Source organism: Balearica regulorum, chromosome 4 (genome assembly GCF_011004875.1).
Source record: "Balearica regulorum gibbericeps isolate bBalReg1 chromosome 4, bBalReg1.pri, whole genome shotgun sequence".
Lineage (NCBI taxonomy): Eukaryota > Metazoa > Chordata > Aves > Gruiformes > Gruidae > Balearica > Balearica regulorum.
This window is the reverse complement of record NC_046187.1, coordinates 45,813,722-45,836,896: the sequence shown is the minus strand read 5'-3', so window position 1 is coordinate 45,836,896 and position 23,175 is coordinate 45,813,722. Positions and strand designations below refer to the sequence as shown.

The window sequence follows — 23,175 nt, the reverse complement described above, 5'->3', positions numbered from 1 at the left end:
CTACAAATGACCTCCCTGTCTTCAAAGTCCTTCTAAAAATTACTTCTTCCATGAATGCCTATCAGCATTAATCACCCACAGGCAGCAGTGTGTATAAAGACATCAGTTCAGCTTTGAGATTGAAAAAACGTCAGGTCACTGGCACATGAGAGGATAATTTGATCTGCATTGTCTCTCTCGAGTACAGGCTCCTTGAGGTGGGAGGCACATCACTCTGTGCTGAAGCACTCTGTTTATAGGCGAGGCAAGTTGAATGCCTGCATAGGACATAGATCTGAACTAGTATTTAATCTTGTTCATTAGTTTTACTTGGGGAATGCATATTTTAGTGCATTTTCTTAGTTTCGATACCTAGCAGTTGTATATTGCAAAGTGGTCGGTTGAGGGCTGTTTTCCAAACCATAATCTAAATAGAAATCTCCACAGCATTTCACAGGGCTCTGCATGACTTCATACAGGCAAAAGAAGCTATTTGGTCTCATGGTGTGCCCTTAAGCTGGGGAACCCATGGCCACAGGATTTGGTGAATCCTAAAAGTTTACACGTGTTAAATAAAAATCAGTTAAATTAATAAAATAAAAAACTGTCAGGGGATAGTAGGCATAGAGACTCCACTCTTGGCTTAGGAAGCCCCTGAGTAGCAAACCTGTAAGGCTGAGTGTGGACGCGGGGAAAATGCTGTATGACGGGAAAGAAAACTCAAACTGGCAGCAGACCGGGCTCCACACCTCCGGCCCACTGGCTCCACAATTGCTGCTGCAGAGCCAGTTCTCCACGGTCCTCCACGCCGCCTTCTGCCTCAGGAGGAGCCCTCGCTTCACAGCTGCTACATGGGCCCATGAAAGTGCTGTTACGCTCATTTGCGCAGTATGATTGCAATTTCGCTACCCGGAGCTTCTGCATGTGTAGGCATGAATAAAGGAGAAAAGCTTCAATGTTCTCCCTTACCAACTTTTCTCACATGCAGGGATCTAGTTTCTGAAATGCCACAGTTGAGCCTGGGACCACAGTTCTGCCAGAGGCAGGAGAGGTTGTTGCCACTAAATCACAGCAGAACACACCTCACTACGTGTCCATTCCTTAATAGCGTTTGTCCATTCGCAATTCCCATTTTGAGTACTATTCCATATTCCACACATTTGCCAAGCCAATGTCTTATCCTGCTGCAATCATAACTTTGTGATACCACAAGGGACATAATTCTTTTAAAAGCAGTGGAACAAATGCAAATTAAAAGTAATAGTGAAAGCCTAAACCCACCAAATAGAAGAGATTGCCCCTCAGTTACACCTGGAAAATAACATAAAACCAGCTAGACTGTGCATCAACTCCCAATTCTGATCATTAGCGTCGATGGAAACACCTTTTTTAGTCATGGAATTTTTTTGCCTAACATGTTTGCAACATACTTTCTTAAACATAAAACCTTTCCTCATAAAGAAGTATGTCCAAAGCAAAGTGATTTTTTTAAAAAAAAGGAGAACTGAGATATAACTCTCTGGGATTTATTTAAAAACAATGAAGGAAAATGACTGGCAGCAAAAAAGGAGAGAAAGGGACCAGTGGGGCTGCTAAGCCCTGTACTTAGCAGTTCCACCACGAAGTCTTGCAGGATTTCACGTATCCAACAAGATTTTAGCATAACTTTGGTTTTGTCTCCTTATCAGCACTGGCTGCTGTGGCACAGCAATTCTAAGCATCCACCACCTTCTCTTCTGTTCTTGGTAGCAATGCCAGGACAGATGAATGCTTGTGCTGGGTTGACCCTGGCTGGATGCCAGGTGCCCACCAACCCGCTCTGTCACTCCCCTCCTCAGGACAGGGAGGGGAGAAAAATAAGACAGAAAAACCCCTTGTGTGTCAAGATAAAGGCATTTTAATTAAGCAAGAGCAAAAGGCCGTGCACGGAAGCAAAAGAAAAAAACCGTACAAGATTTATTCTCTACTTCCCATCAGCAGACGATGGGGGCCACTTCCCGGGAAGCAGGGCTTCAGTACATGTAGTGGTTGCTCCAGAGGACAAACGTCATAAATAATGAATGCCCCCCCCACCTCCTCATTTCTCTCAGCTTTTTATTGCTGAGCAGATGTCATAGGGTATGGAATATCCCGTTGGTCAGTTTGGATCAGTTGTCCTGGCTATGTCACTTCCCAAAATCTTGCCTACCCCCAGCCTGCTGCTGAGGTGGGGAATGTTGGGGACACAGCCTTGGTGCTGTGCCAGCACTGCTCAGCAGTAGCCAAAACCCTGGTGTGTTATCAGCACCTTGCTCGCTACCAACACGCAGCACAGCACCGTGAGGGCTGCTATGGGGAAAACGAACTCCAGCTCAGCCAGATCCAATACAGTCCTGTACTACAGTCCTTCTGATTACTATTGTTTTTATGACCAGTCTTACGAATCTTGGTGTACTTTAAAATCTTAACTCCTGGAGTGGTGTTATCATGGGACAATTTCAGCTGTCATTATTAAGAGAAGTTCACCTTTAAAGAAACAAATCTGTTAAATGTGAGCCTGAAAAGAATCAACATCAAAAGGCTAATGAAATGAACTCACTTGATACTTTTGTAATTTTATTACTTATATGACATTCCCATTGTATTTGGGATATCTAATTAATGAGTGAGTTTTGACAGGATCAGCAAAAGTGCTGCCAGCAAGGAACACGAGTGAGCAGAGATGAGGGGACAGCACAGGAGGGCACGCAGAAGCATAAAAAGAAGCCTGACTGTGGACAGAGAGTGATGAGAAGAGAGGAACTTGTATCCGAAAGGACGATACAGCCTGACAGCTGACATAACTAAAACATATGAACTCATTATTTTTGACAAATACTCCTCTTTTCTAATAATACATCTCAGGAATGACTTCTCCATTATAAGCATTCATTTGTTAAGAAAGAAAAAAAGAACAGTTAGAAAAATATAAATCTTCTTTAAGGAATGCTTACCTATGTCTAAAATCTTTATTTCTTGGTGGGAGCAAGTAAAAAAGAACAGAAAAACATTATTAGAAAAACATTCAGAAAGGATGTTAAAAGATGAAAAGAAGGCAACATTTACATCTATCATTAGTGAAGTGGCGAATGTCCGTCTTTTGTCCACTCGCGTTGACTACGGAGGTTAAGTTTTAAAATCCATGGAGTAATTACTTTGGGTAGATTAAATTCTCACAGTTCAGATTCGCATAGTTAAAATATTTTACCAGAGTAAAATTGTTTCACTTCGGTTTTAAATATTTTTTCAAATGTATTAAAATCTTTTGAATCAACTTTCTTTGTTCCTAAAAGCATGTGGAAACTCTAACTTACACCAAATCAGAAGCCTATTCCATACTCTAGTTTGCAACAGTAATTCACAACTCCAAAAGTTTGAGATGAGAAAAACCCATACCTTAGCTCCAGAACACTAGTTACATTTCCAGATGGGAATATCCGCCGAACATAGTTGAAATCCCCCACGTAAAGACTGCCGTCTATCCCACAGGCTAAGGCAACTGGAGCCAATAATTTATTACCATCAGCTTGACCATTACAACTTGGGCAGGAGATGCTGCGTCGTCTTCCGTTGCCCATAATACTACTAACAACTGGGGGTTGTTGAGATATAAATTGATTTTCACCATTTCCTTTGTAGAGGATTCCTGGCAGATAATATAAAAAACACAAACCAAAAAATAGTTATAAAAACTTTGAATGTCTGTACAAAAAATGATGCATAAGTATTCTACATATTCTTTTAGTTGATTAATATAATTTAATGGACTTTTCATTGTTTCACCACCATATTTTTCTCACTGCCAGTAACAGAACTTTATTAAAACACTTATATTTGTCACAGATGCACAAAGCATTGAATTATGTTGTCCACAAAATGTAATAGAAACACTAAATATACTAGCATTTAAAACCAAAACAAGTTTTCATTCTTATTTTTAAATGTTAATAATTTTATAGTTATAATTCAGAATAAAAATTGTCATGTTGAAGGAAATGCAAGGTGTACTGGAAGAAATCAAGGTCTCTGTTCCTAAATCTTTACAGTTTTGAAATTCCCCAGAAATTACTGAAATTCTAACTGTGCATATATTATAAAAAGGAAAAAAATTATATTTGCAATTTGTATTTCTGAAGTTCTACTATAACTAATTATGAATATGATGTCAAATGTAATCTAAAGTGGATTACTGCTGCAAATTGTAAATATTAATTAAAGAGCTACTTCAAAAAGTTGGAGATTGCCTCAATTTTACATTATAAAAGACTCTTTACTCAGCTCACAATAAAAATGTACCTCTGGCAACAAAGTCTGCCTCAATACCATGTCTGCAGTTATAGGCAGTTATTAAAAATGTCAAAACAACAAAAAAAAATGTGGTGCCAGGCCAACCTGCCTCTTAAACTTAATTCTGCTTTCAGGCATGAAAGGAACAATAATTTCATGAAGACAAAGCAATGTGCCAGCAGTATTTTTCTTCCTTATAGTCTCTACAGGAAATCTGAGAAGAAAAATGCATGCTTTATGTTAAATCTCCAGTCTTAGGAAAAAAAAGTGTGACTTGACAGTGTGGTAAAACGTTGCCGGGACCCTCATTATTATCTCTCTCAATGAATCCATTGAGGTGTACTCTACAAACGGTCAGCTATTTCGGTTATACTCGTAAGTCACAATACGTCTTTCCGTGGTATAATCCATGTAAACCACATGTCGCTTTGAACTTTAGAGTGATATGTGTTTTATTGATTGCGTGCCCAGAGTTTCAAAGGGAGTTTGGGGCTGAGGGGTATATTTCTCTTTTGAGATGCTTAGAAGAAATTTAAGATGTATTTCTCTTCTCTCCTCACGCTCAAAATACACTCTTTATATGGAAAGATATGAGAAAAAATACTTTGTTTTCTTCTTGAAATGTTTTAGGCATCTTCACTACTTTTTAATGTTAAAAAATTTAGCAGATTATAAATGTAAAACCAATATACATGATAAAATCAGGAAGAATGAAAATGGTTTATGGAAACCTAATGGCAAGTACTCTAAATAAGTAATCTAAATCAAAAGAGAGAGAACGTATTTTTCATGAATAGTTAAAGCCAGAATGCATTAACAGTATACAAAATCCCCTCTCCTATGATTACATCATTTATGACAATCATGGCACCATAATTTTGCCTGAAATAGCTGAGTTCTATAATTTTCATCAGAGGAATTCTACAAGTCAGCACAGTGCACTATTGCACCTGATTTATTCTGTCATTACCTTGAAAAATTGGTCCTTCACATTTCTCCTCTATTATCACAGACTAAAAGATGTACATTAGACTATTTACTGCAGTAGTTCGGGATGTCCGTACAAACACTGTCTGCACTCTCTTCTGAACACATTTCTCCAGCTCATCCACCTTGTCATTACAACTGTCTACTTCGTTTATTCAATTAGACACACGTCACTTTGAAAAGTCATTTCTTGTCAAATGTACTCTTGAACATAATTTAAAGCCACCATCAGTTTGCCTTGTGAACAGAACCCATCTTATATATATTTATAATTATAGCTCTTTACATTTTCAGATGGATTACCTTACAATAATTTGCAGGGGTTTTTTTTACATTTTAAATGAGGTACAATGACACCTTTTCCCTCGATTTGGTTACCTTGTTTTTCTCCCAGTCAGAAGCAGTGCTTTAGGTGATGATTAGCATACCACACAAAATAAGCTCATGTACTGGTGGGAGACCTCCAAGGGACACCAGGTACTGCACAAGTGATGTTCTTCCTGCTGAATTACTTCTGGGCTCCTCCTTTGCATAAAAATCCAGTGCGACCAACTCCCACCTTGAGCCACGTGACTCTGCTTATTTCACTTTTCTTACATCCAAGCAATTTTTTCCAAATTTCCTCCTGTTCAGTGTTTCCTTAGCATGGCACCCTCCAGACAGTTGCTGAGTAGCACACTGGACAAATTTACCTTGGTGCTAAGGCACAGTTCTTAGAAATGTGTATTGCTCCTCATCTTTTCACTGAAATTAAGGAAGACTCGCTCACTAGTGACTGGACTCTGTCCTGAAACAAGGGGCACAAATGCACAAACTGACTCAAGATGTCATACGTCACCTGCTGTGTGCTGAGCCGACCACAGCATGCCAGGGAGGATTCACCTCAGAGAAGGATTTAAACGGGAGGAGAGTGTAAATAAGTGCTCATCCTCCAAAAGAGATGGTACCCTTGCACTAACTGCTCCCCTGAGCAGCCGTGCTGGGGCTGGGGATATCATGACATGAGGAGGAACACCTCCTGTATATATAAGCAATTTAATAGTGGGAGTGAAGAGCTCTCAGTTTGGCAGGAATGTCTCTTATGCTGTTTAATTTTCACTCATTATGAAAACTGGAAGTGAAAACATCATTCAAGATACTGTTAACATACAAATAGTTAATCCCAATAACAATGCTAACATGTACAACTGCTTTAGAAGTATCGTCTCATTTTTAAAATGAGCGTTGCTCAATTTTTAAAAACAATTTCAACATGTTTGGGTTGGGGTTTTTTTGGTAAGCATATCTAACACAGGCTGATGCTGTTTGATGAAATTATTAATGCATATGTATTTATAGGATGAAGAAACATGGCATACACTGTAAAGCTCAAAGCATTTACCATATGCAAAACATTCCATAATTCCCTTTTTTAAAATAACAAAGCAAACATTTGAAAAGTTAGAATGAGATACCTAAAGTGCATAGCAGTTATTACATTTAGCAAGAAGAAAATGAACTTCTCACCGTTCTGAACATCCAATACATGATGCTTATCCAATGTCCAGCCACCCATATTGGAGGCATCCAGTTCATAACCCTGCAAAACGGCAGTCCGCTTTTCCCAGAGAGTTAGATCCAAGCAAGACTCATATTCATAACCTACAGACACTGAAATAACAGTAATTTTCCTCATTAAGTATAGGATCTCATTCAGAAGAGTTTAAACAACGTGATTTCCTTAAACTACATATGTTCTTCTGCTCTCCCAGGCTATCTGAAAATCCCTATGGCTTCCTTAGATGAATTGAAAATACTAAGCAGTATTCCAAAATCCTTTAAAAAGCAATCTTAGGTTATTAAAAGAACTTTAATTATTAAAAGTAAGTGGATTAGGACAGGTACAGAGGAAAGCCATTTTGTGAAATATGTCAGAATGCTATTGTGCTCTAAAGTATGAGGAGTGTGTAGACTAAATACCTTACTGCATTATTAGGCTGAGGGCTACTTAATGGGGAAGAACTAGAAGTGAAAAATGACTGTGGTCTCTTTTTCCTTTTGAAGGAATTTTTTTCTTATAATTCAAAGTTCAGGTTAGTATTTTCTAATATATTTTAATATCCATTGTTATTTCTCATCTTATTCTGCTAAACATTTTCTTCTTAACGGATAGAAGTATTTGAGATGTGCTTCCTATTTTCAACACAACAGTAAAAATGCAAAAAACCTCTTTAATACACATACCAACAGCTTCAGATAATCCATAGACTCTCTGGTTGTATGCGTCAGTTTTATCCCATATGAAAGTGTAAGCCAGATTTGGGGATGCAGGGAACCATTTTTGGAAAAGTCTTCCCACCACTGCCACCATAAGATGAACCTTCATTAAATTAAATGGTATAATAGACTGGGTCATGGTAATCTTCAGAACAGATTTATATCCTGCAGCCCTGGAGCTTAAATATGATAACTTCAAATCAGTTCCTGGTATTGTCGTTTCTTCATGAAGTACCTATGCATTGGTAAGAAAAAAATACAGTATTTGAATGATTTTGAAATTAAACAGAACAATGCAGCTATCATAAAAGGAGGCCTGACATAATGTTACATGACAACCCATTAAGAAGTATCATCTAAATCTGGCCTTCATTTAATAATGTAAAAAATACATAAATAACAACATTTCACCTTTTTTTTTTCTGAAAAGTGAAGTCTAAATTCTTCATTATACTGAAGCTGCTTAGTTGATACTTTCTGCTGAGGGATTTAAAAGATCTCTCCTTTATTTTTAAGGGGGTGCAAAGGAAGCAAAGGACGCATGCAGGAGAGGGAAAACATTCCCAACTGCTTTTGCCAAAAGAGGCAAAAAAGCATCTTTCATCTAAGTGAAAACAGCCCCTTCTTACACTGCCACCCATGTCCCAGCTGTGGATATGCAGTAAAGGCAGTAGAGCCCTTAAGAACTGCAAAGCTTCAGATTTGGGTTGGGATGTCTAATTACTCCGGTAGGAGCAGGAAGAACTTTTAGGCGGTTTATTATTTGCATTACCTGTGGATTGTAAATACTTTGAACTAGAGCATTCTTCCATTTATTTCAAAGACAGATAAGTAGGATGCCTCAGGGAAAGATTTTCCATATTTCCTGATCAATATTCACTACTCAGACATCAGCTCACCACTTTCTCATTTCAGAGAGGTGCAATGATTCAATTTTATTTTTAAAAGGTTCCTCCCTCCTCTACCTTGTCTTTTTCTCTGAGCTGAGGAGCTTTTGTGGTTGATGGATGGACGTGAAAGGTTTCTGCGTAATGTGGATGAAGACAGCCTATACTGTCCTATACCTCAGGCAGGACACAAACACTGACAGCCAGCACTTCAGGTGAACAGCTACCAAGTAAGGATCCCAGCTTATTGGGAAAAAAAAAAAAAAGAAAAAGGTATCTAGACACATTTATAATTTTTCTCTGGTGGGAAGACAGGGCAAAGGACGCTAAAGCACAAGCGTAGAGCCTTGGTGGTGTCAAAGGAGCACTCCTGGGGAAGTAAATTTGGAAAGCTTTATTTTACTTTCCTGTCTCCTAGTCCTAAAGTCTGAAGACCAAACGGTAATTAATATTAGTAGAAAGCAACTTCAGGGAGAGCACTGTCACAAAGAGTAGGCTGGAGACTTCATTGGGATCAAGAGCTGGCTACTAAACAAGTGCTAAGATAGCTCTCTATGCTAGAGAAATCCTTGGACACTGCTTTTAAACAACTGACTGGCTGTGTTGAATAGGGTCAAATAATGTGGTTTATGCTCTCGAGGAGGGCAACAGGTGCTACACTATCCTCTATGTTAGCATTTTTGCTGGGATATAAAGAAAGATTTATATGGTATTAATTATATCTATCTCCTTCCCAATAACAGTAACAAAAAATCAGAAATAGTATTTTGACTCATTGTCTGGCACCAATGGTTATTTGCATCTGATACATGTAGACATAAAACTCTTCTTCTCCCATAAGACTGTAATAGAGCTGTAGAAAATAAAGGAGGAATTGGAAGACACTAGAGGAGTGAAATTCAGATTTATACGTTCTTAATTCTTAATCTATAAATGTTTCTTTTTTCCCCACCAAGAACCTGCCATCACTGAGAAGAAATGACAAGCAGTACCATCATATGAACAGTATCTAAGCCAAAGAACAAGCAAATCTTTTCTACACAAACAACCCCCCCTTTCTCTGGAGAGAGAAGCGATTGTGAACATACTCCTTTTCTAAGACTTTGAAGAAAAAACACAAACCACCTAGGAACAAAAGACAAATTCCTCCTCAGCACATCAGCAGGACTCTCATATACTGCGCATTGAAACTAGTCTAACAGATGGAGGTCTCTGTAAGGAAGAGGAGAAAAAGAAATAATACGCTTGTAATAGGACACAATTTAATGGACTTCACTGGTCTCCTGTTAAGACCATTGCTTCTTTTACAACTGCAACTGTGGAAGAGCAGTGTTAAACACTTAGGTGGTCTTCCAATACTCTTGGCTGAGATAACAGGCAATAAAGAGGACACCTTGAAGTTTCAATTTCAAGAAATTCCACTGTGTATTTGGATTACTATCAAATTAGAAACTAGGACATTCATGCAGTTCTCAGCGAGGTTTAAAACAAAACCTGAACCCCTATTATTAGTTTCTGCAGAAGCCTCAAGTATCTGCTGGAAACCTGACTTAGAATTTCCTTCTTTCCATAAAATATCCCCTGTAGTAACTTATTTTCTTGAGAACTTTAGAAATGTAGAGGTAAGGTTATGCATCTCAATCTCTCTCCCAGAATCAAGCATTACAAGGAGAATTAAACAGTTTAATGTTCATCCAAAAAGGTAAATCATCAGGCACAGCAGAGAGCATCCTATGGGAGCCATGACAACACATCAATTGTAAAGCAATCAAAAAAGTCACTGGGTATAAAAGTCACATCAGGAATCGCCAACACAACCAAGCTGTCTGCACTTTACCTTTTCCAGATAGAGTATCAAACTACCTTCAGAAAGGCTGATACCCTAAGGGGGCTGAGTTATAGTCCAACCACCAAATTCTAATGGTTGACATTTTATTTATGGATGATCAAGCTTCTTGGAAGGACAGCTATGAAATATTTAACCTAGAGGACTGAGATAAGGGTCACCTCAATTTTCACAAAGACAGAGTTTGTTGTCCTGAGAGTTCAAGCTGGCGACAAAGTCACGTAAATTGTGCAAGGCTCCTCGTCTCTTGTGGCCAGCAGGACTAAAGCTGTCCAGGCTCTGGAATGCTTTCCTGCTTCAAAATATTTAATGTGATTCAGGTGACATGCTCTGATGATATTAAGAACCCTGAATAAGGAATTTAACTCAATTAGGAGGAAAAATGCCTGCTGTATTACTGTGGGGTTTTTTTGTGCAAAATGAGCAGCTTCATTAGAGAATTTGAGAACAAATTCACAAATGAGTGCAAACTTTAGTCCTAACATCAGAAAACTGTTCTTTGCCGAGAGGTAACAGCTGAACTGCTGCATTAATATGTAACATCATCTTGGTTTTAGAGGGGTATAAAGATGGCATTTTTAGATACAGGCAGGTATTGGGAATTGCTGCTATTACAGAAAGGTTGAGACCAAGGAATACTAAAACTATACTTCTTTAAGTAGAAGCTGAAACTGCTCATTCCAAGATGGAAAAATCTTTTCCTTTTACAAAAAGACTTCCCCTAGAATTGAGGCTCTTAAATGAACTTATAAAGAAACAACCTTCCGTTAACAATATAAAGCAAGGAGACATGAAAAGGGGAAAAAAATACTTGTTTTTTCTAGACTTAAACTATTGCTGAGATACCACAGAGAAGAGGGATAGGAAAAAGCCATACACGTGTAGAAACCTAAAAATGTGTCCACAAAAGAATAAATCAAGAAGTATATATAAAGTTTCAAAAAGAAAACAAAAGAGAAGTAAACCAGAAAACATACTGGAAAACAAGGATGCATAAATGGAGATATTTGGCTCTAAAAGTAATCTCCATTTTTTTCCTCAGTACAGCCTTTAAGTTCTGGAGATTTTAGCTAAGTGAAACTAGGATGCAGCATCCGTGTAATACTGGAATATCTAGACATCCTATTATACTGCCTGCTTAAATGATAAAATAGGTTAATTTCTTTGCTGGCCACCCTGAAGTTACAAACAATCGTTTTTATTAAGTCACTTATTTTACCCTGAATACTTCTGGGCAAATAAATTTTGTCAACTTCTGCTGTACAGTATTGTTGGTAGTGAGAGAGAGTCAGGGGAGAGGAAAAAAAAGTGGGCAACCTTGAGCATATAATTTGAAGGAAAACTTTTCAGTCTTCATTCTCCCACACACTTGAGGTGACAGAAACAAGCTGCTCAGGACCTGCAGAAGGCATCTTGCAAGCATACATAACAGTGGATAATAGACGTTTAGAAGGAAAGCCTCAAAAACTCAATTTCAGAATTGCTCATTGTGACTCACATGTGGGTTTCTGCCAGACCACACCGCAATATGTGGCAAACACACAATATATTAGGAAAAAGAGCAACAATATTACCTAACGCATAAGCAGCTGCAGCTTAACCTGTTCTCCCTCATCTGCGTGCAGTTTACTGTCTTGTTTCACACTGATTAATCTCAGCTAGTTAAGTCTAGGCAGAGCATGCTAACTTGCAATTAAAAGTAGATGAAGTCATGCCTAAGTAGTCCAAATTTAGTTAACATGTTATTTATTATCATCTCTCTTGAGTAATGATCTGTTGGGCTTGTGATCACCCCTTTACCCACTGCATTTATTCTTTCCCCTTGCTCGCCGCCTTTTTTCAGTTTTCTTTTGTGCTGCTTCTTTGGTACAGACTTTAATTCCCCCTCTGATCAATTTGGGATTCGTAAGCCACTAAGTACACTCTTTTTGAAACATTATCTCCAAGGGATGATGAAGCACTTCAAGGGATGATGATTACAGCAGCACATCATTTTCTCCTGTAGTACGTGACAGTGAGTGCCGTCACACCACACGAACAAGGTGACTAATACTGACTGAAGGAACATTGGGAACAGTTTCTTTCTCTGTGCCTTCATCCAGTCTCCCACACTTTAAACTGGCATTGCCCCTATTTTTATGAAAAGATCTATAGCAGTTCCTCCAGAGCTGAACAGTTTTGAATGAAATCTGGTTCTGCCCATCTTTTATCAGAGTAGTGAATTTTTTGGGAGACAGACTGTTGAGCATTATGCCTTTCCGAGAGGAACCTGACCCTAAAGGGATACATCCCAGGCATGGCTGTGCAGCTCCCACTTGCCTAAGCATGGGATTACATGTGTGATGAGCAGAGAATATAGAAGAAAATACGCCTTGATGGGTTTTTTTACACAGTACTGGAACCAGCTTTTTGCATTTATAATGGCAGTACTATTTTTACCTCGTCATAAATGACCCATCAACACCAACTGCTCACGATCTGCTGAGAATACGATCTTTTCTTCTGGTTGGTTTTCTAGGGAAATGAGCTCGACCCAACAGTCTTGCCTGCCTGACCTGTCACCTCACAACTTTTGAACGTGGTAGCCAATTTCAACCACACTTGAAATAACAGTAGAAATCTCTAAAGATAATTCAGTTCCTTTAGGGTTTATAAAAAGAAAAGGCTCAGGTAGGGAAGAACTGGATGTGGCAGATAGCTGGAATTATAGCAATGGGTGAGAATTAGTAGGGATCCAGACTTCATTAGTGCCACTGCTCGTGAAGTGACTTGTTTACCTAGACATTACAAGTGGTTTTTGAAAATATGTATTTTCTGACATTCTTCTATTATTTGTTTTTTCTTGATTTATACCCCATCTATCTAAGCCATTTTCTATCGCTTCAGGAACTGAATCTATCATTTATTGCCAAAAAAGTAAATCAGAGCTGTTTTTCAGTGGACTGTGTTTTGCACTTTCTTTTAATTGACTTGCAACTATCAAAGGCACAGAAATGATAGTGAGGATAAAAGCAACACTCTTCTAGCACAGTCTAGATTTGTATGAGCGTTTCGTTGTAATTTCCTTACATCTTTACTTTAAACCTGCTTCTACCATGAACTGCTTAATGATTTTGCTCTTTTCTTAAGAGCTCTCCATGAAAACATTTGAATACATTTTCTGTGTTTCCCTTGAAGAGACAAGGACATTTCTTAGTGAATAGGAAAAAGAGTGTCCTATGTGATTATGGCATTGTGAAGGTGGAGGAGAGAAAAAGAGAGAAAAAAGAGAGAGAAAGCAGAGGGAGAGAAACAGGGAGGCAGAAAGAGTACTGTTTCACTATGAAAAGTTTTATCAGAAATCAATAATGAGATAAATATTACTTCTTGAAATGCAACTCTGCTTTAACAGTTCAGCTAATCACTATATGAGTGACTAGTTATTTGAGATGGAGGAATTTAATAAATTTACGTTAGAGAAAAAACAGTCCAGCCATGTCTTAGTCCTTTTAAGGCAAGGTTTTGATGTTAAGTCTTACTTTCAGCATTACAAGTTCTGAAGAAGTCGATTAGCACACATGTTCATTGGCTTGTAAGCCTGTCCTCAGTGTTACAGAGAGTTCTTTCAGTTTATAAAACTCTGAATATCATGCTATTTATTAGGAATAAACAGATAAATTGAACTGCATGGGTCTTTCAGACATAGTGGAAAAACACCTTTCATTTTCAGTTTCTGAAGTGCACTTCTAACAAGAGGGCAAAAATGTCAGATGTACTACAGTGTGTCCATTTTGATGGGCCAGTGCCTGATTGGTGAAGACATTCTGTAAATTGAATGATGCAAACAAATATAAAACCAGACAATGGTGTACACCAAGATTTCTTACCTTTTTTCCCCCCCAGTAGTTTGCACTCTTTTCATTATAGTTGCTTAATACTAGCCTGTGATAAAATGCTGTTTATTTGAAGCACACTTTACCTGTGTCTCTGGGATGACAGGACTATCTTCAGGAGAAATTCTAAAGAAGGTGGATAAAGGCGATGACACGATAATGGGGTTTGGCCTTACAAATCCGCTTAGATCACAACTAGGAATGTCATTCTCTTCCTTCTTCATGACAAGGGTATCCATGACATAAAAGACATTCCAGGGAATCCATACTGTGTGATACTGTGTCAGGAACGGTGATCGCTCAAACACCAGTGTCAGAGAGGCACCACCATTTGCTACCAAGTCAAACCTAGAAAAAACCCCAAACAACAGGGATAGCTAGTCAGCAAATTCCCAAAGCCATCCCAAAGCCATCCGCACAACCTCATTTTACGGATTGACTCTTCATTCCACTATACAGCTCTGAAGGCAGAATGGCTCTACTGGGAACAATGGAGAAATCAATTAAATTATATTACATAAAACTGCACTAAGAGAATGGAGAGTTTGGGATGCTGCGTTTAAATTAAGCAAGCTCTTCTACTTCGAAAGTATATAATCAGCATGTTTTACGTTTGAAGAATATACAAAGTACAACTTTGGTCAATCACTTTTTTTACGTCTTTTGTTTCCATTATTTTATTATTATCTTATTTTTACAAGCAGCTCTTCAGTAACGCCTTTGCTGTCTTTATGACTTAGAAGTGCTTCAAAGGGAACTTACATTCCATCTTGGCGAGTGATTGTATATCCATAGTCTGGATAGTGTAGAAAGGAGACGTTGACTCCAATGAGTGGTGTTCCATCAGCAGTTAATACTTGGCCCCTTATGACGGATGAAAGACTGTGAAAAAGATGCAGGATCAAATTACAAATTTGCTTTTTTTGTTCTCTTTTGAATGAATAAAAGCTAGTCCAGCAAATACACACACATGTATCTCCACATGGTATCAACTACCATTACAAAAACATTCCTGAGACTCTAACCCTTTTACAAGCTCACATAATTTACACTGTATAAACAAATGTCTCGAAATCTAAAGATAATAATTTTGTTTCAATATTGTTGATTTTACTTTGGTTCATTTTGTACTGAGTTGCTAAGACTGGAAATTCATGAAGAATTTTAAGAACTTATAAACTCTAGATGTTCCCACTGTAAGTCATACCTCTGGCAGACTCTTAAAGAACAACGTACTTTTCAATTAGCATCAAAGCAATCTGTAAAACTGCAGGGACTATGAAGTACAAAATTTAAAAGAGCAATAAGGAACATTTGTGCAACAACTTTTAATCAATTGCTGTGCCCAAACACATTAATGCTGTTAAATTACTGCAAACGCAGTAGTTCTAGTGTAAATCATCTTCCTTCACTCAGTGAGATCCCAGACACCTGCTTCCTGTGACTGGTTTATTTTCAGGTCATTACTGCTTCGTAGAGCGCCAGTCAAATAGTTTATGCAATTATACGGTCGTGCACTTAACAGTTCTATTACATTAATTCATAATTTATATTATTTAGTGAGCTCAGTTTAAAAAGTGCAGCTTTGCTTTTCCTTCTGAAGTGTTTTCATTGCTTTGATGTATTTCCAACTGTGCTAGCCCAAATCAACTGGTTAAATAAAGATTTATTTAATCATTAATGAAGTGCCCTGTTAGAATACAGGTACTAAGCATGGCAAGCACTTTCTGTAACCTACTGGTGCTGGCAATTTGAATTTTGCACGAAATGAGACAAAATAAGCAATTTGATACATTAAGAGAAGAGGTCTCTGCTGAAAGTCCATGCCGTGAAATTTGCAGTCACAGTGGATCTTCTCCTAAACGTGAATCTCACGCGCTCTTCAGTTTCTTGCATGTTCATGAACAAATGATGAGTCATGCTCACCTCTTATTAAAAGGACTTTCCCCAGGTATGACATGAGTGCTGTCTGCTCCGATGAGAAAACTGATCCGGTCATAAAATGCTTTGGCAGCTTGCTGAGATGGCGACTGTTGGCTTTGGCTGATAATATCTTGGGGATCAGGTAGTCCACGACAGTAAGGCTGGTTTTGGCAAGAACTCTGCAAACAGCAGTCAGGATCCATACAGTCAACTAGCCCATCTGTTGACAGAAAGGCACACAAATGAACAAACTCCTCCTTCTGCCCCTTTGCATGTGAATGAGCCAGCCAGCAGAGATTTAAAAAAAAAAAAAAGTAGTATGAAAGAATATTAATAATTAAGATTTTAATGAATTCACTTTCAATTCAGGAAAGAGAGTTTGTTTTCACTGAGTTCTTAAAACTCCCATGGAAATCCATGCAAGCTGAATACACTCAGCATCGTGTATAAATTAAATCTATTTATTCGATACTTTTCTAAAAACATGTTGAACAAACCGGAAAATGAAGGCACTCTGGCTCTGCATACACTGTTAACTTATAAATATTAAACATTTTAGGTGGGTCTAAGTAGCTTTTATCTGAGGTTATTTGGCTTTCCAGAGAAAAGAAACAAGTAACTCCCATTCTGCTCTTTTCCTGAAGTTTTTTAGCATATCTATGCTGCAAGTAGCTTTAAATATTTCACAGCATTTATCAAGGTGGATTCCTTTATACCTTGGCAGAAAGATTTTGTTGCTAGTGGCAAAGGCAATTTCCCCCGCTATTTTGCATGAAAATGTATGAGAGAACAAAATCTGTATTTAACATTTAGATTTTATTCTGAATAAACTGATGAGGAATGCTGGCCAGTATAAACAAGATTTAAACACATGGGTGCTTTTACGCTTGTGTCCTGAAATATTCACATATAATGAGCATTAGATCTGTCACATCACTGGAAATCTAATTTGGTGAAAGATTAAAATCAAGATCAAATTGATAACTACTAATTTGCTGTAAGTAAAGTCATAAGGAAAATGAGCCTGGAAATGTCAGCTACAGAAAATTTCTAGATGAATGTAATATGGTATCACATAGCTGATAATTGTTTCCCCAAAAGAACAGCAAGACTGAAATAGCTCAAACATTTTATTATTCCATTTAGATTACAGAGGGAGCTTGCTTGCTGTGCTAAACTGAAAAGTCTACCAATGCAGCACTTGGAGGAAGCCCATGACTGCTTCTCTCACAAAATAATCTAGCTTTAGAGTAAAACTTCTTTCTGAAGGGAGAAATATCATCCATTTTTGTTCAATCATATGTTGAAAGATTGTAAGTAAACAGAGATCTTCTAAAGGTATTCCTCTAAGGATTGCTGTGTGATGTGGATCAGTTAGAGGACTGGCAAAATAGTAAAGGACTGGGATTTCTATTCTTTTGCACATCTAAAATTCTTATTTAACTTGGCTGACATTGAAGTCAGTTCAGGGAAAATAAAAAGGATGAAAAAGTCATCATTAAGTATATCAAAGTTTAAACTTTTTAAGAGAAAAGAAAGAACATTGATTTTTCCTGGGATGAGGATATGCCTGAGGGTCGTGTTGCCATTCAGACAGACCTCAACAAGCTGGAGAAATGGGCTGACAGGAACCTCATGTAGTTCAACAAAGAGAAGTACAAAGTCCTTCACCTGGGGAGGAACAAGCCCATGCACCAGTATGTGCTGGGGGACAACTGGCTGCAAGGCAGCTTTGTGGAGGTGACCTTGGAGTCCTGGAGAACACCACACTGAACATGAGCCAGCAACATGCCCTTGTGGCAAAGAAGGTGCAAATGACATCCTGGGCTGCATTAGGAGGAGCGTTGCCAGCAGGTCGAGGGAGGTGATCCTTGCCCTCTGCTCAGCACTGGGGAGGTCACACCTGGAGTGCTGGGTCCAGTCTGGGCTCCCCAGTACAGGACAGAGATGGACATACTGCAGAGAGTCCAGTGAAGGGCCATGAAGACAGTTAAGGGTTTGACACATCTCTCATATGAGGAAAGGCTGAGAGAGCTGAGACTGTTCTGGCTGGAGAAGAGACGGCTCGGGGGGGAATCTCATCAGCGTGTACAGATACCTAATGGGAGGGTGCAAAAAAGACCACCTTTCAGTGGCACCCAGCGAAAGGACAAGAGACAATGGGCACAGACTGAAACATGGGAAATTCTGTTAAACATCAGAAAAACTTTTTTTACTGTGAAAGTGGTCGGACACTGCAATGAGTTGCCCAGGGAAGTTGTGGAATCTCCATCCTTGGGGATATTCAAAACTCAACCGGACATGGCCCTGAACAACCTGCTCTAGTTGACCCAGCTTTGAGCAGGGCTTGGGACCAGATGATTTCCAGAGGCCTTTCCAACCTCAAATAGTCTGTGACTCTTGCAATTTTTCTAGTCTCTTTCTTGCACAATATGAAAACCTTTCCGAGCTGAAGCACTGACCTCCCTTGCTGGTTTTAACTCTAGAACCCTGGATCAGTGTCAAAGCTGGGGGTACTGATGGTTAAAAGCATAGTTTTGGGGTTTTATATCTCTGTATGGTCTCCCAGGCAATATCTGGTGCAGTTGCCAAAGAAATGCTCACATTTCGTCATTCATCTTTGTTAGTTTATAAAAAGCAAATGCACATCTGGAGTGTAGTCTGCAGGTCATAAAACTGCATGAGATTGACACCTTCTGAACTAATCAGCTGGAAATGCATTTTTACAAGCCTCTCCGCTAACATCAATCAGAGAAAGAATCTCATTTTCACCAGCCAAGATACAGGGATACGCTGTTTGTTATTTTTCTGTGGAGTTTATCAGCAACTTGCCCAGGCGAGTGACGGATGGTTATGAATCTGGCTCCTTATAACTTGAGAAAACATTTTTCATTCTTTCTCTGTACTTATGTGGCTAGAGCTATCTAGTACCACTAAGCTGAGTACTCTATTGCACTGTGTGAAGCAGAGTAAAACTTCCTTTCTGAAATGGCGCTGCAAAATTATTGATGAATTTTGTGTAGCCTGAAAAATATGAGACTTAGCTCAACACTGGCTTATCAGCTATATCACTCAAATATGATAGTAAAATTATAAAGAAAATAGAAACTCCTACAGCCAGCTGGACAATCATTATCAGCCTCACAAAGCTATTTTGCATTTTTTAGTTCAAGATGTAAGTGGTTCTTCCATATACAGAAGACATTATGTGTACATTACTGTTTTCTTCCTCAAAAGCTAAAGTCTAGCTGTAAAAATCTTGACTAATGTTAAGAATTGCAATAGAGCATGGTCTGGTGATGAGATTGCTTATTTGGAAAGACTAATAAAACCCCCCAAAACATTAAATTAAAGGAGTCAAGACAGAGGATTCCCACACTTATGGATGTCTAAAAAATAAGATCTATCAGTGGGCATGTTTGCTTTTGAATGGAATTCAAAGGATATCTATAAAACTACTGGAAGGAAGAAAAACAGGGTGACAAAGTAAGTCCTGGGCACAAGTTCTGCCAGCGTCAAGGGGAGATGGTGGCCGAGGACCTACATAAATTGCATTCTTGGTAAATAAGTTGATTATATATTTGTATCTCCATGAAGGGAAATTCAGTGCCTACACAGGAAGAATACAGTTTTGGAGCTATGATGCTGGCCATCCTACCAGGACAGTTTTGGTGACTGTGGCACACTAAGGTAAGAGGCTGGAAAGGACAGAAAACTGTATTAACAAACCTCGGTTATCCTCACATAGCTCAATTTTACAACAGGCTATAATGAACAGACTCAATTATAGACACCAAAAATGACTGCCTGTAGGAGCAGCTGGTTGGAAAAGCCACAAAAGCAGAAACAGCCCTTGATTTATTCCTGAGCAGTGCACAAGGACCTTGTTCAATGTTACTACCGCAGTATCTCTATAAGCATACCAATAGCATACTCAAATTCAACATTCCTGCTGGAGTGAAAAAGCCTAAAATATAAAGTGTTGGGCTCTAAATGAGCTGTCACTCCAGAAGGAAATCTTGCAGTCACCGTGGATAAGTGCTAGGGATATATCAACCCAGCACTCCCCAGCAACCCCCAGCAACCACAGATGCAAACAAAAAGCTGAAGAATAATGGGAAGCATTGGAGCACAAATCAGAGAACACGAGTATGCCACTGTAGCAGTCCTAATTCAAGTATAGACTTCCTGAAATTTCCTGAGCTTAGGTTATCTTTGTACTTAGTAGCTCTTTTGACATACAAAACATTCTGTGGCATTAACCTCCTACTTCAATTAGCAGCCTGCTAGCATACAAAAAAAAAGTTCAAATTTGCCCTATTATATCCTTTTGCTAAGCATTTGCTATTAGCCACTATCAGAGAAGAGGCCCTGGTTTAGGTAATCTTTAGGCTGAATTTGTACTACCCTGTGACAATGCTTATCAGGAGCAGGGTATTCTAGCCTATGCAAGTAATTACAAAAATACAGTCGTGCCAAGTATGCTTTGCTTTATTACAGTATTTATTTTCATTTTAGTAATAAAAGAATATTAATAATCCCTTAAATCCTGCTGGTGGAAACCTGTAACTACTCTTAATAATTGGACAGGACCTAATAAAAAGCAAACTTAACAAAGGAATCTGTTCAATAAAGACCTACCTAAACTAAAGAGTAAACAGTTTATTCTTCCTACAGTGATGACAAAACATGGGCCACTTTGTTAAAGTGTAATAGTGACGCATTTTTTCCCAAGTAGTTAGGCTTATTCCACCCACGGACAACTCTGACTTCCTCTCTCTCCACAAAGTCATTAGGAGTTTAATTCAGCCTAAGGTCTGCTTCTTGCACCCACATTCCTTGTGGGTTGCTAAAATGTAAAGAAAATTCTGTATTTTATTATCCAAATCAAACACATGGAAAAATAAAGAGCGATCCTTAAAGAGAAAGGAAATTATCTGCAAGACTCTCAGAAATCTGTATTAAAAGGAAGATGAGTAATAATCATGCCATTATATGTCACCAGTATCTAGAAGGGAAAATGATCAAGTATGCCTTGATGTCATTAGCATTTCCTATGGAGAATATTCCCATTGAGGTCCTTGGGATGCTCATGTTCACAGAATTTGAACAATCAGTCCCAGAAAGAGCTAAGAATCAAAGGAACAGCAGACACTGTTATTAATGAATTATACTCATATTAATGTATTAAATATATCTTATCCAGTATAGGATGAAACATAAACATTAACCACAGCATATCCATTAGCTAACAACAAAGATAACTTTAATTATATAACCACTGAGCCTAGTGCGATGTTAATCACACTACCTGCAGTCATCGGTATAAATTCAGCATAAGTGCTCAGATAACCTAATCTCCCACAATAAGCAAATACAGCAGAGGCATCCTTGTGTCATTCGCTCTAGCTGTCTGGAATTTGAATAGCTTCCTCCAGAGATTAGTGGGCTGATTGCACATACTCTTGGAAAGGGAAGAAACACTGCTTCTCTTTCCAGGTGGGTTTCTGGCAAAGAAGGCCTTCTTTTCCCAGTTTTGTTTGGTATGCTTCCAGTTTTTAATTTAATTTGTTGTGTTTTAACCCTTTTCCTCAGCCACTAGTCAAAGACTGAAGTGAATATGCTCCGTACTGAAGCATATAAATTTTCCACTGAAAAAGAAGTGCCAGTGACAAATAGCATTATATAGGTCAGTCATAGCAAAACAACTGTTTGGTCAATCCCTTCCTTGTAGACAGATGCGTAATGTCTGTACAGGAAATAATTGGAAAAAAAAAAAGAGGAAAAAACCCAACAAAATACTAGCATTAGACTTTTTCCCCCCAATATTGTTCTTTCTTCTTGAACTTTAAGTCATTCTGTTAGATCCTTCTACTCCTACTCCTTTTTCCTTTTCCTCTTTTCCTCACAGCTATTATTGTTTTCAGTCTGAAGGAGCATCTTCTTTTCCCTTGTTCTGTTTACATGCATTCCTGTTCACCTTGCTCCTGTTTCTCCCACTGCTCCATTATCTGCTCTTGACTCTCCCTCTGATATGTCACATCCTTCTATTATCTTTACCGCTTACTGAATCTGTTTTAGTCTATCACTGGGCTTTCAATGTTTTTCCCCTTTTTTTCCTACACGATCTATTTTTTCCTCCAAGTTGTTTATGCTCTAACCTAGTTCGTCCTCCTCCTTGCTTTGTCTCTTTTTGTGCTTGCAGTTTTCTCTTTCTTCCTTACGTTCATGATCCCCTGGCCCACCTGAACTTAATTACCCAAACAGCACATCTCTGCATGGATATGCTATGGCTAATCATTCCTCTTGCTCCCTTCCTACATGTAGAAATTCAGCTTCACACTCGCTCAGACCAGGTGTACCAGATTGCGTCAGATTCTGTAGGCCCCTAAATGTGCAAAAGTGACTCAAAATACACAATATGTGATGGAAAAGGATGACAAATCAAATGACGCGTAAAGCAATACACAGCAGCACCGTTTTAACTGTGTTACTTATTTTCCTCGGGAAGTAAATGCTGCTGTTATTTATAGTTTGTGATGTCTAAGATCACAACTGCAGTCGGGATATGACAGTGAACAGCCAACCAGCATGGCAAAGGCATATGCAGTCTAAAGCTGAAAGACAAAGTCACAGATGACTTTATCATCATCCAGAGGCCCTAACGGAGTTTCTTATCTCTGCTCTGAATCTGAAGGCATTAAACAAAAAGAGTTGATGAGAGAAGGGGAAGAAAGACAATAAAAACATTATGCTGATCTAATATCCGACTGCATTCACATTTAATCTTGTTTTTGTGTGGTTTTTTGTGTGATTCTGGACTCATGACAAAGTCACAGCCCCTCTACCTTCCCTATCCTACAACGATGATGGCACTGATCCTTAAGTCAACAGTCCTGCCTGCATCTTGTTGCAGATTGTTACCTGTCACCTGAATGACAGACTGCGCTAAAGTTAAAAAAAAAAAAAAAAAAAAAGACTTCTGGGAGCATCCTGTCAGTTATCTGAGTGTTCACAGGCTATGGAGGGATAAGATCTCTGCAGACTGGGCAACCAATTGTTTCCAGCAATAGTATTGCAGGTCAAAATGTAAACTCCCTGTTCAGCCTTTTCTCTTGGC

The 23,175-nt window shown here is 38.6% G+C and overlaps 1 protein-coding gene across 1 annotated transcript in view; it reads right to left on the bottom strand.

Moving 5' to 3' along the window:
* The window catches only part of TENM3 (teneurin transmembrane protein 3), a 430,831-nt gene that overhangs the window by 39,690 nt on the left and 367,966 nt on the right, over positions 1-23,175 (bottom strand). The window contains 7 exon segments of the mRNA XM_075751933.1: positions 2,952-2,972; positions 3,394-3,643; positions 6,778-6,921; positions 7,495-7,762; positions 14,219-14,480; positions 14,895-15,014; positions 16,059-16,275. Of these exon segments, the coding sequence (XP_075608048.1) occupies positions 2,952-2,972; positions 3,394-3,643; positions 6,778-6,921; positions 7,495-7,762; positions 14,219-14,480; positions 14,895-15,014; positions 16,059-16,275 (1,282 nt within the window).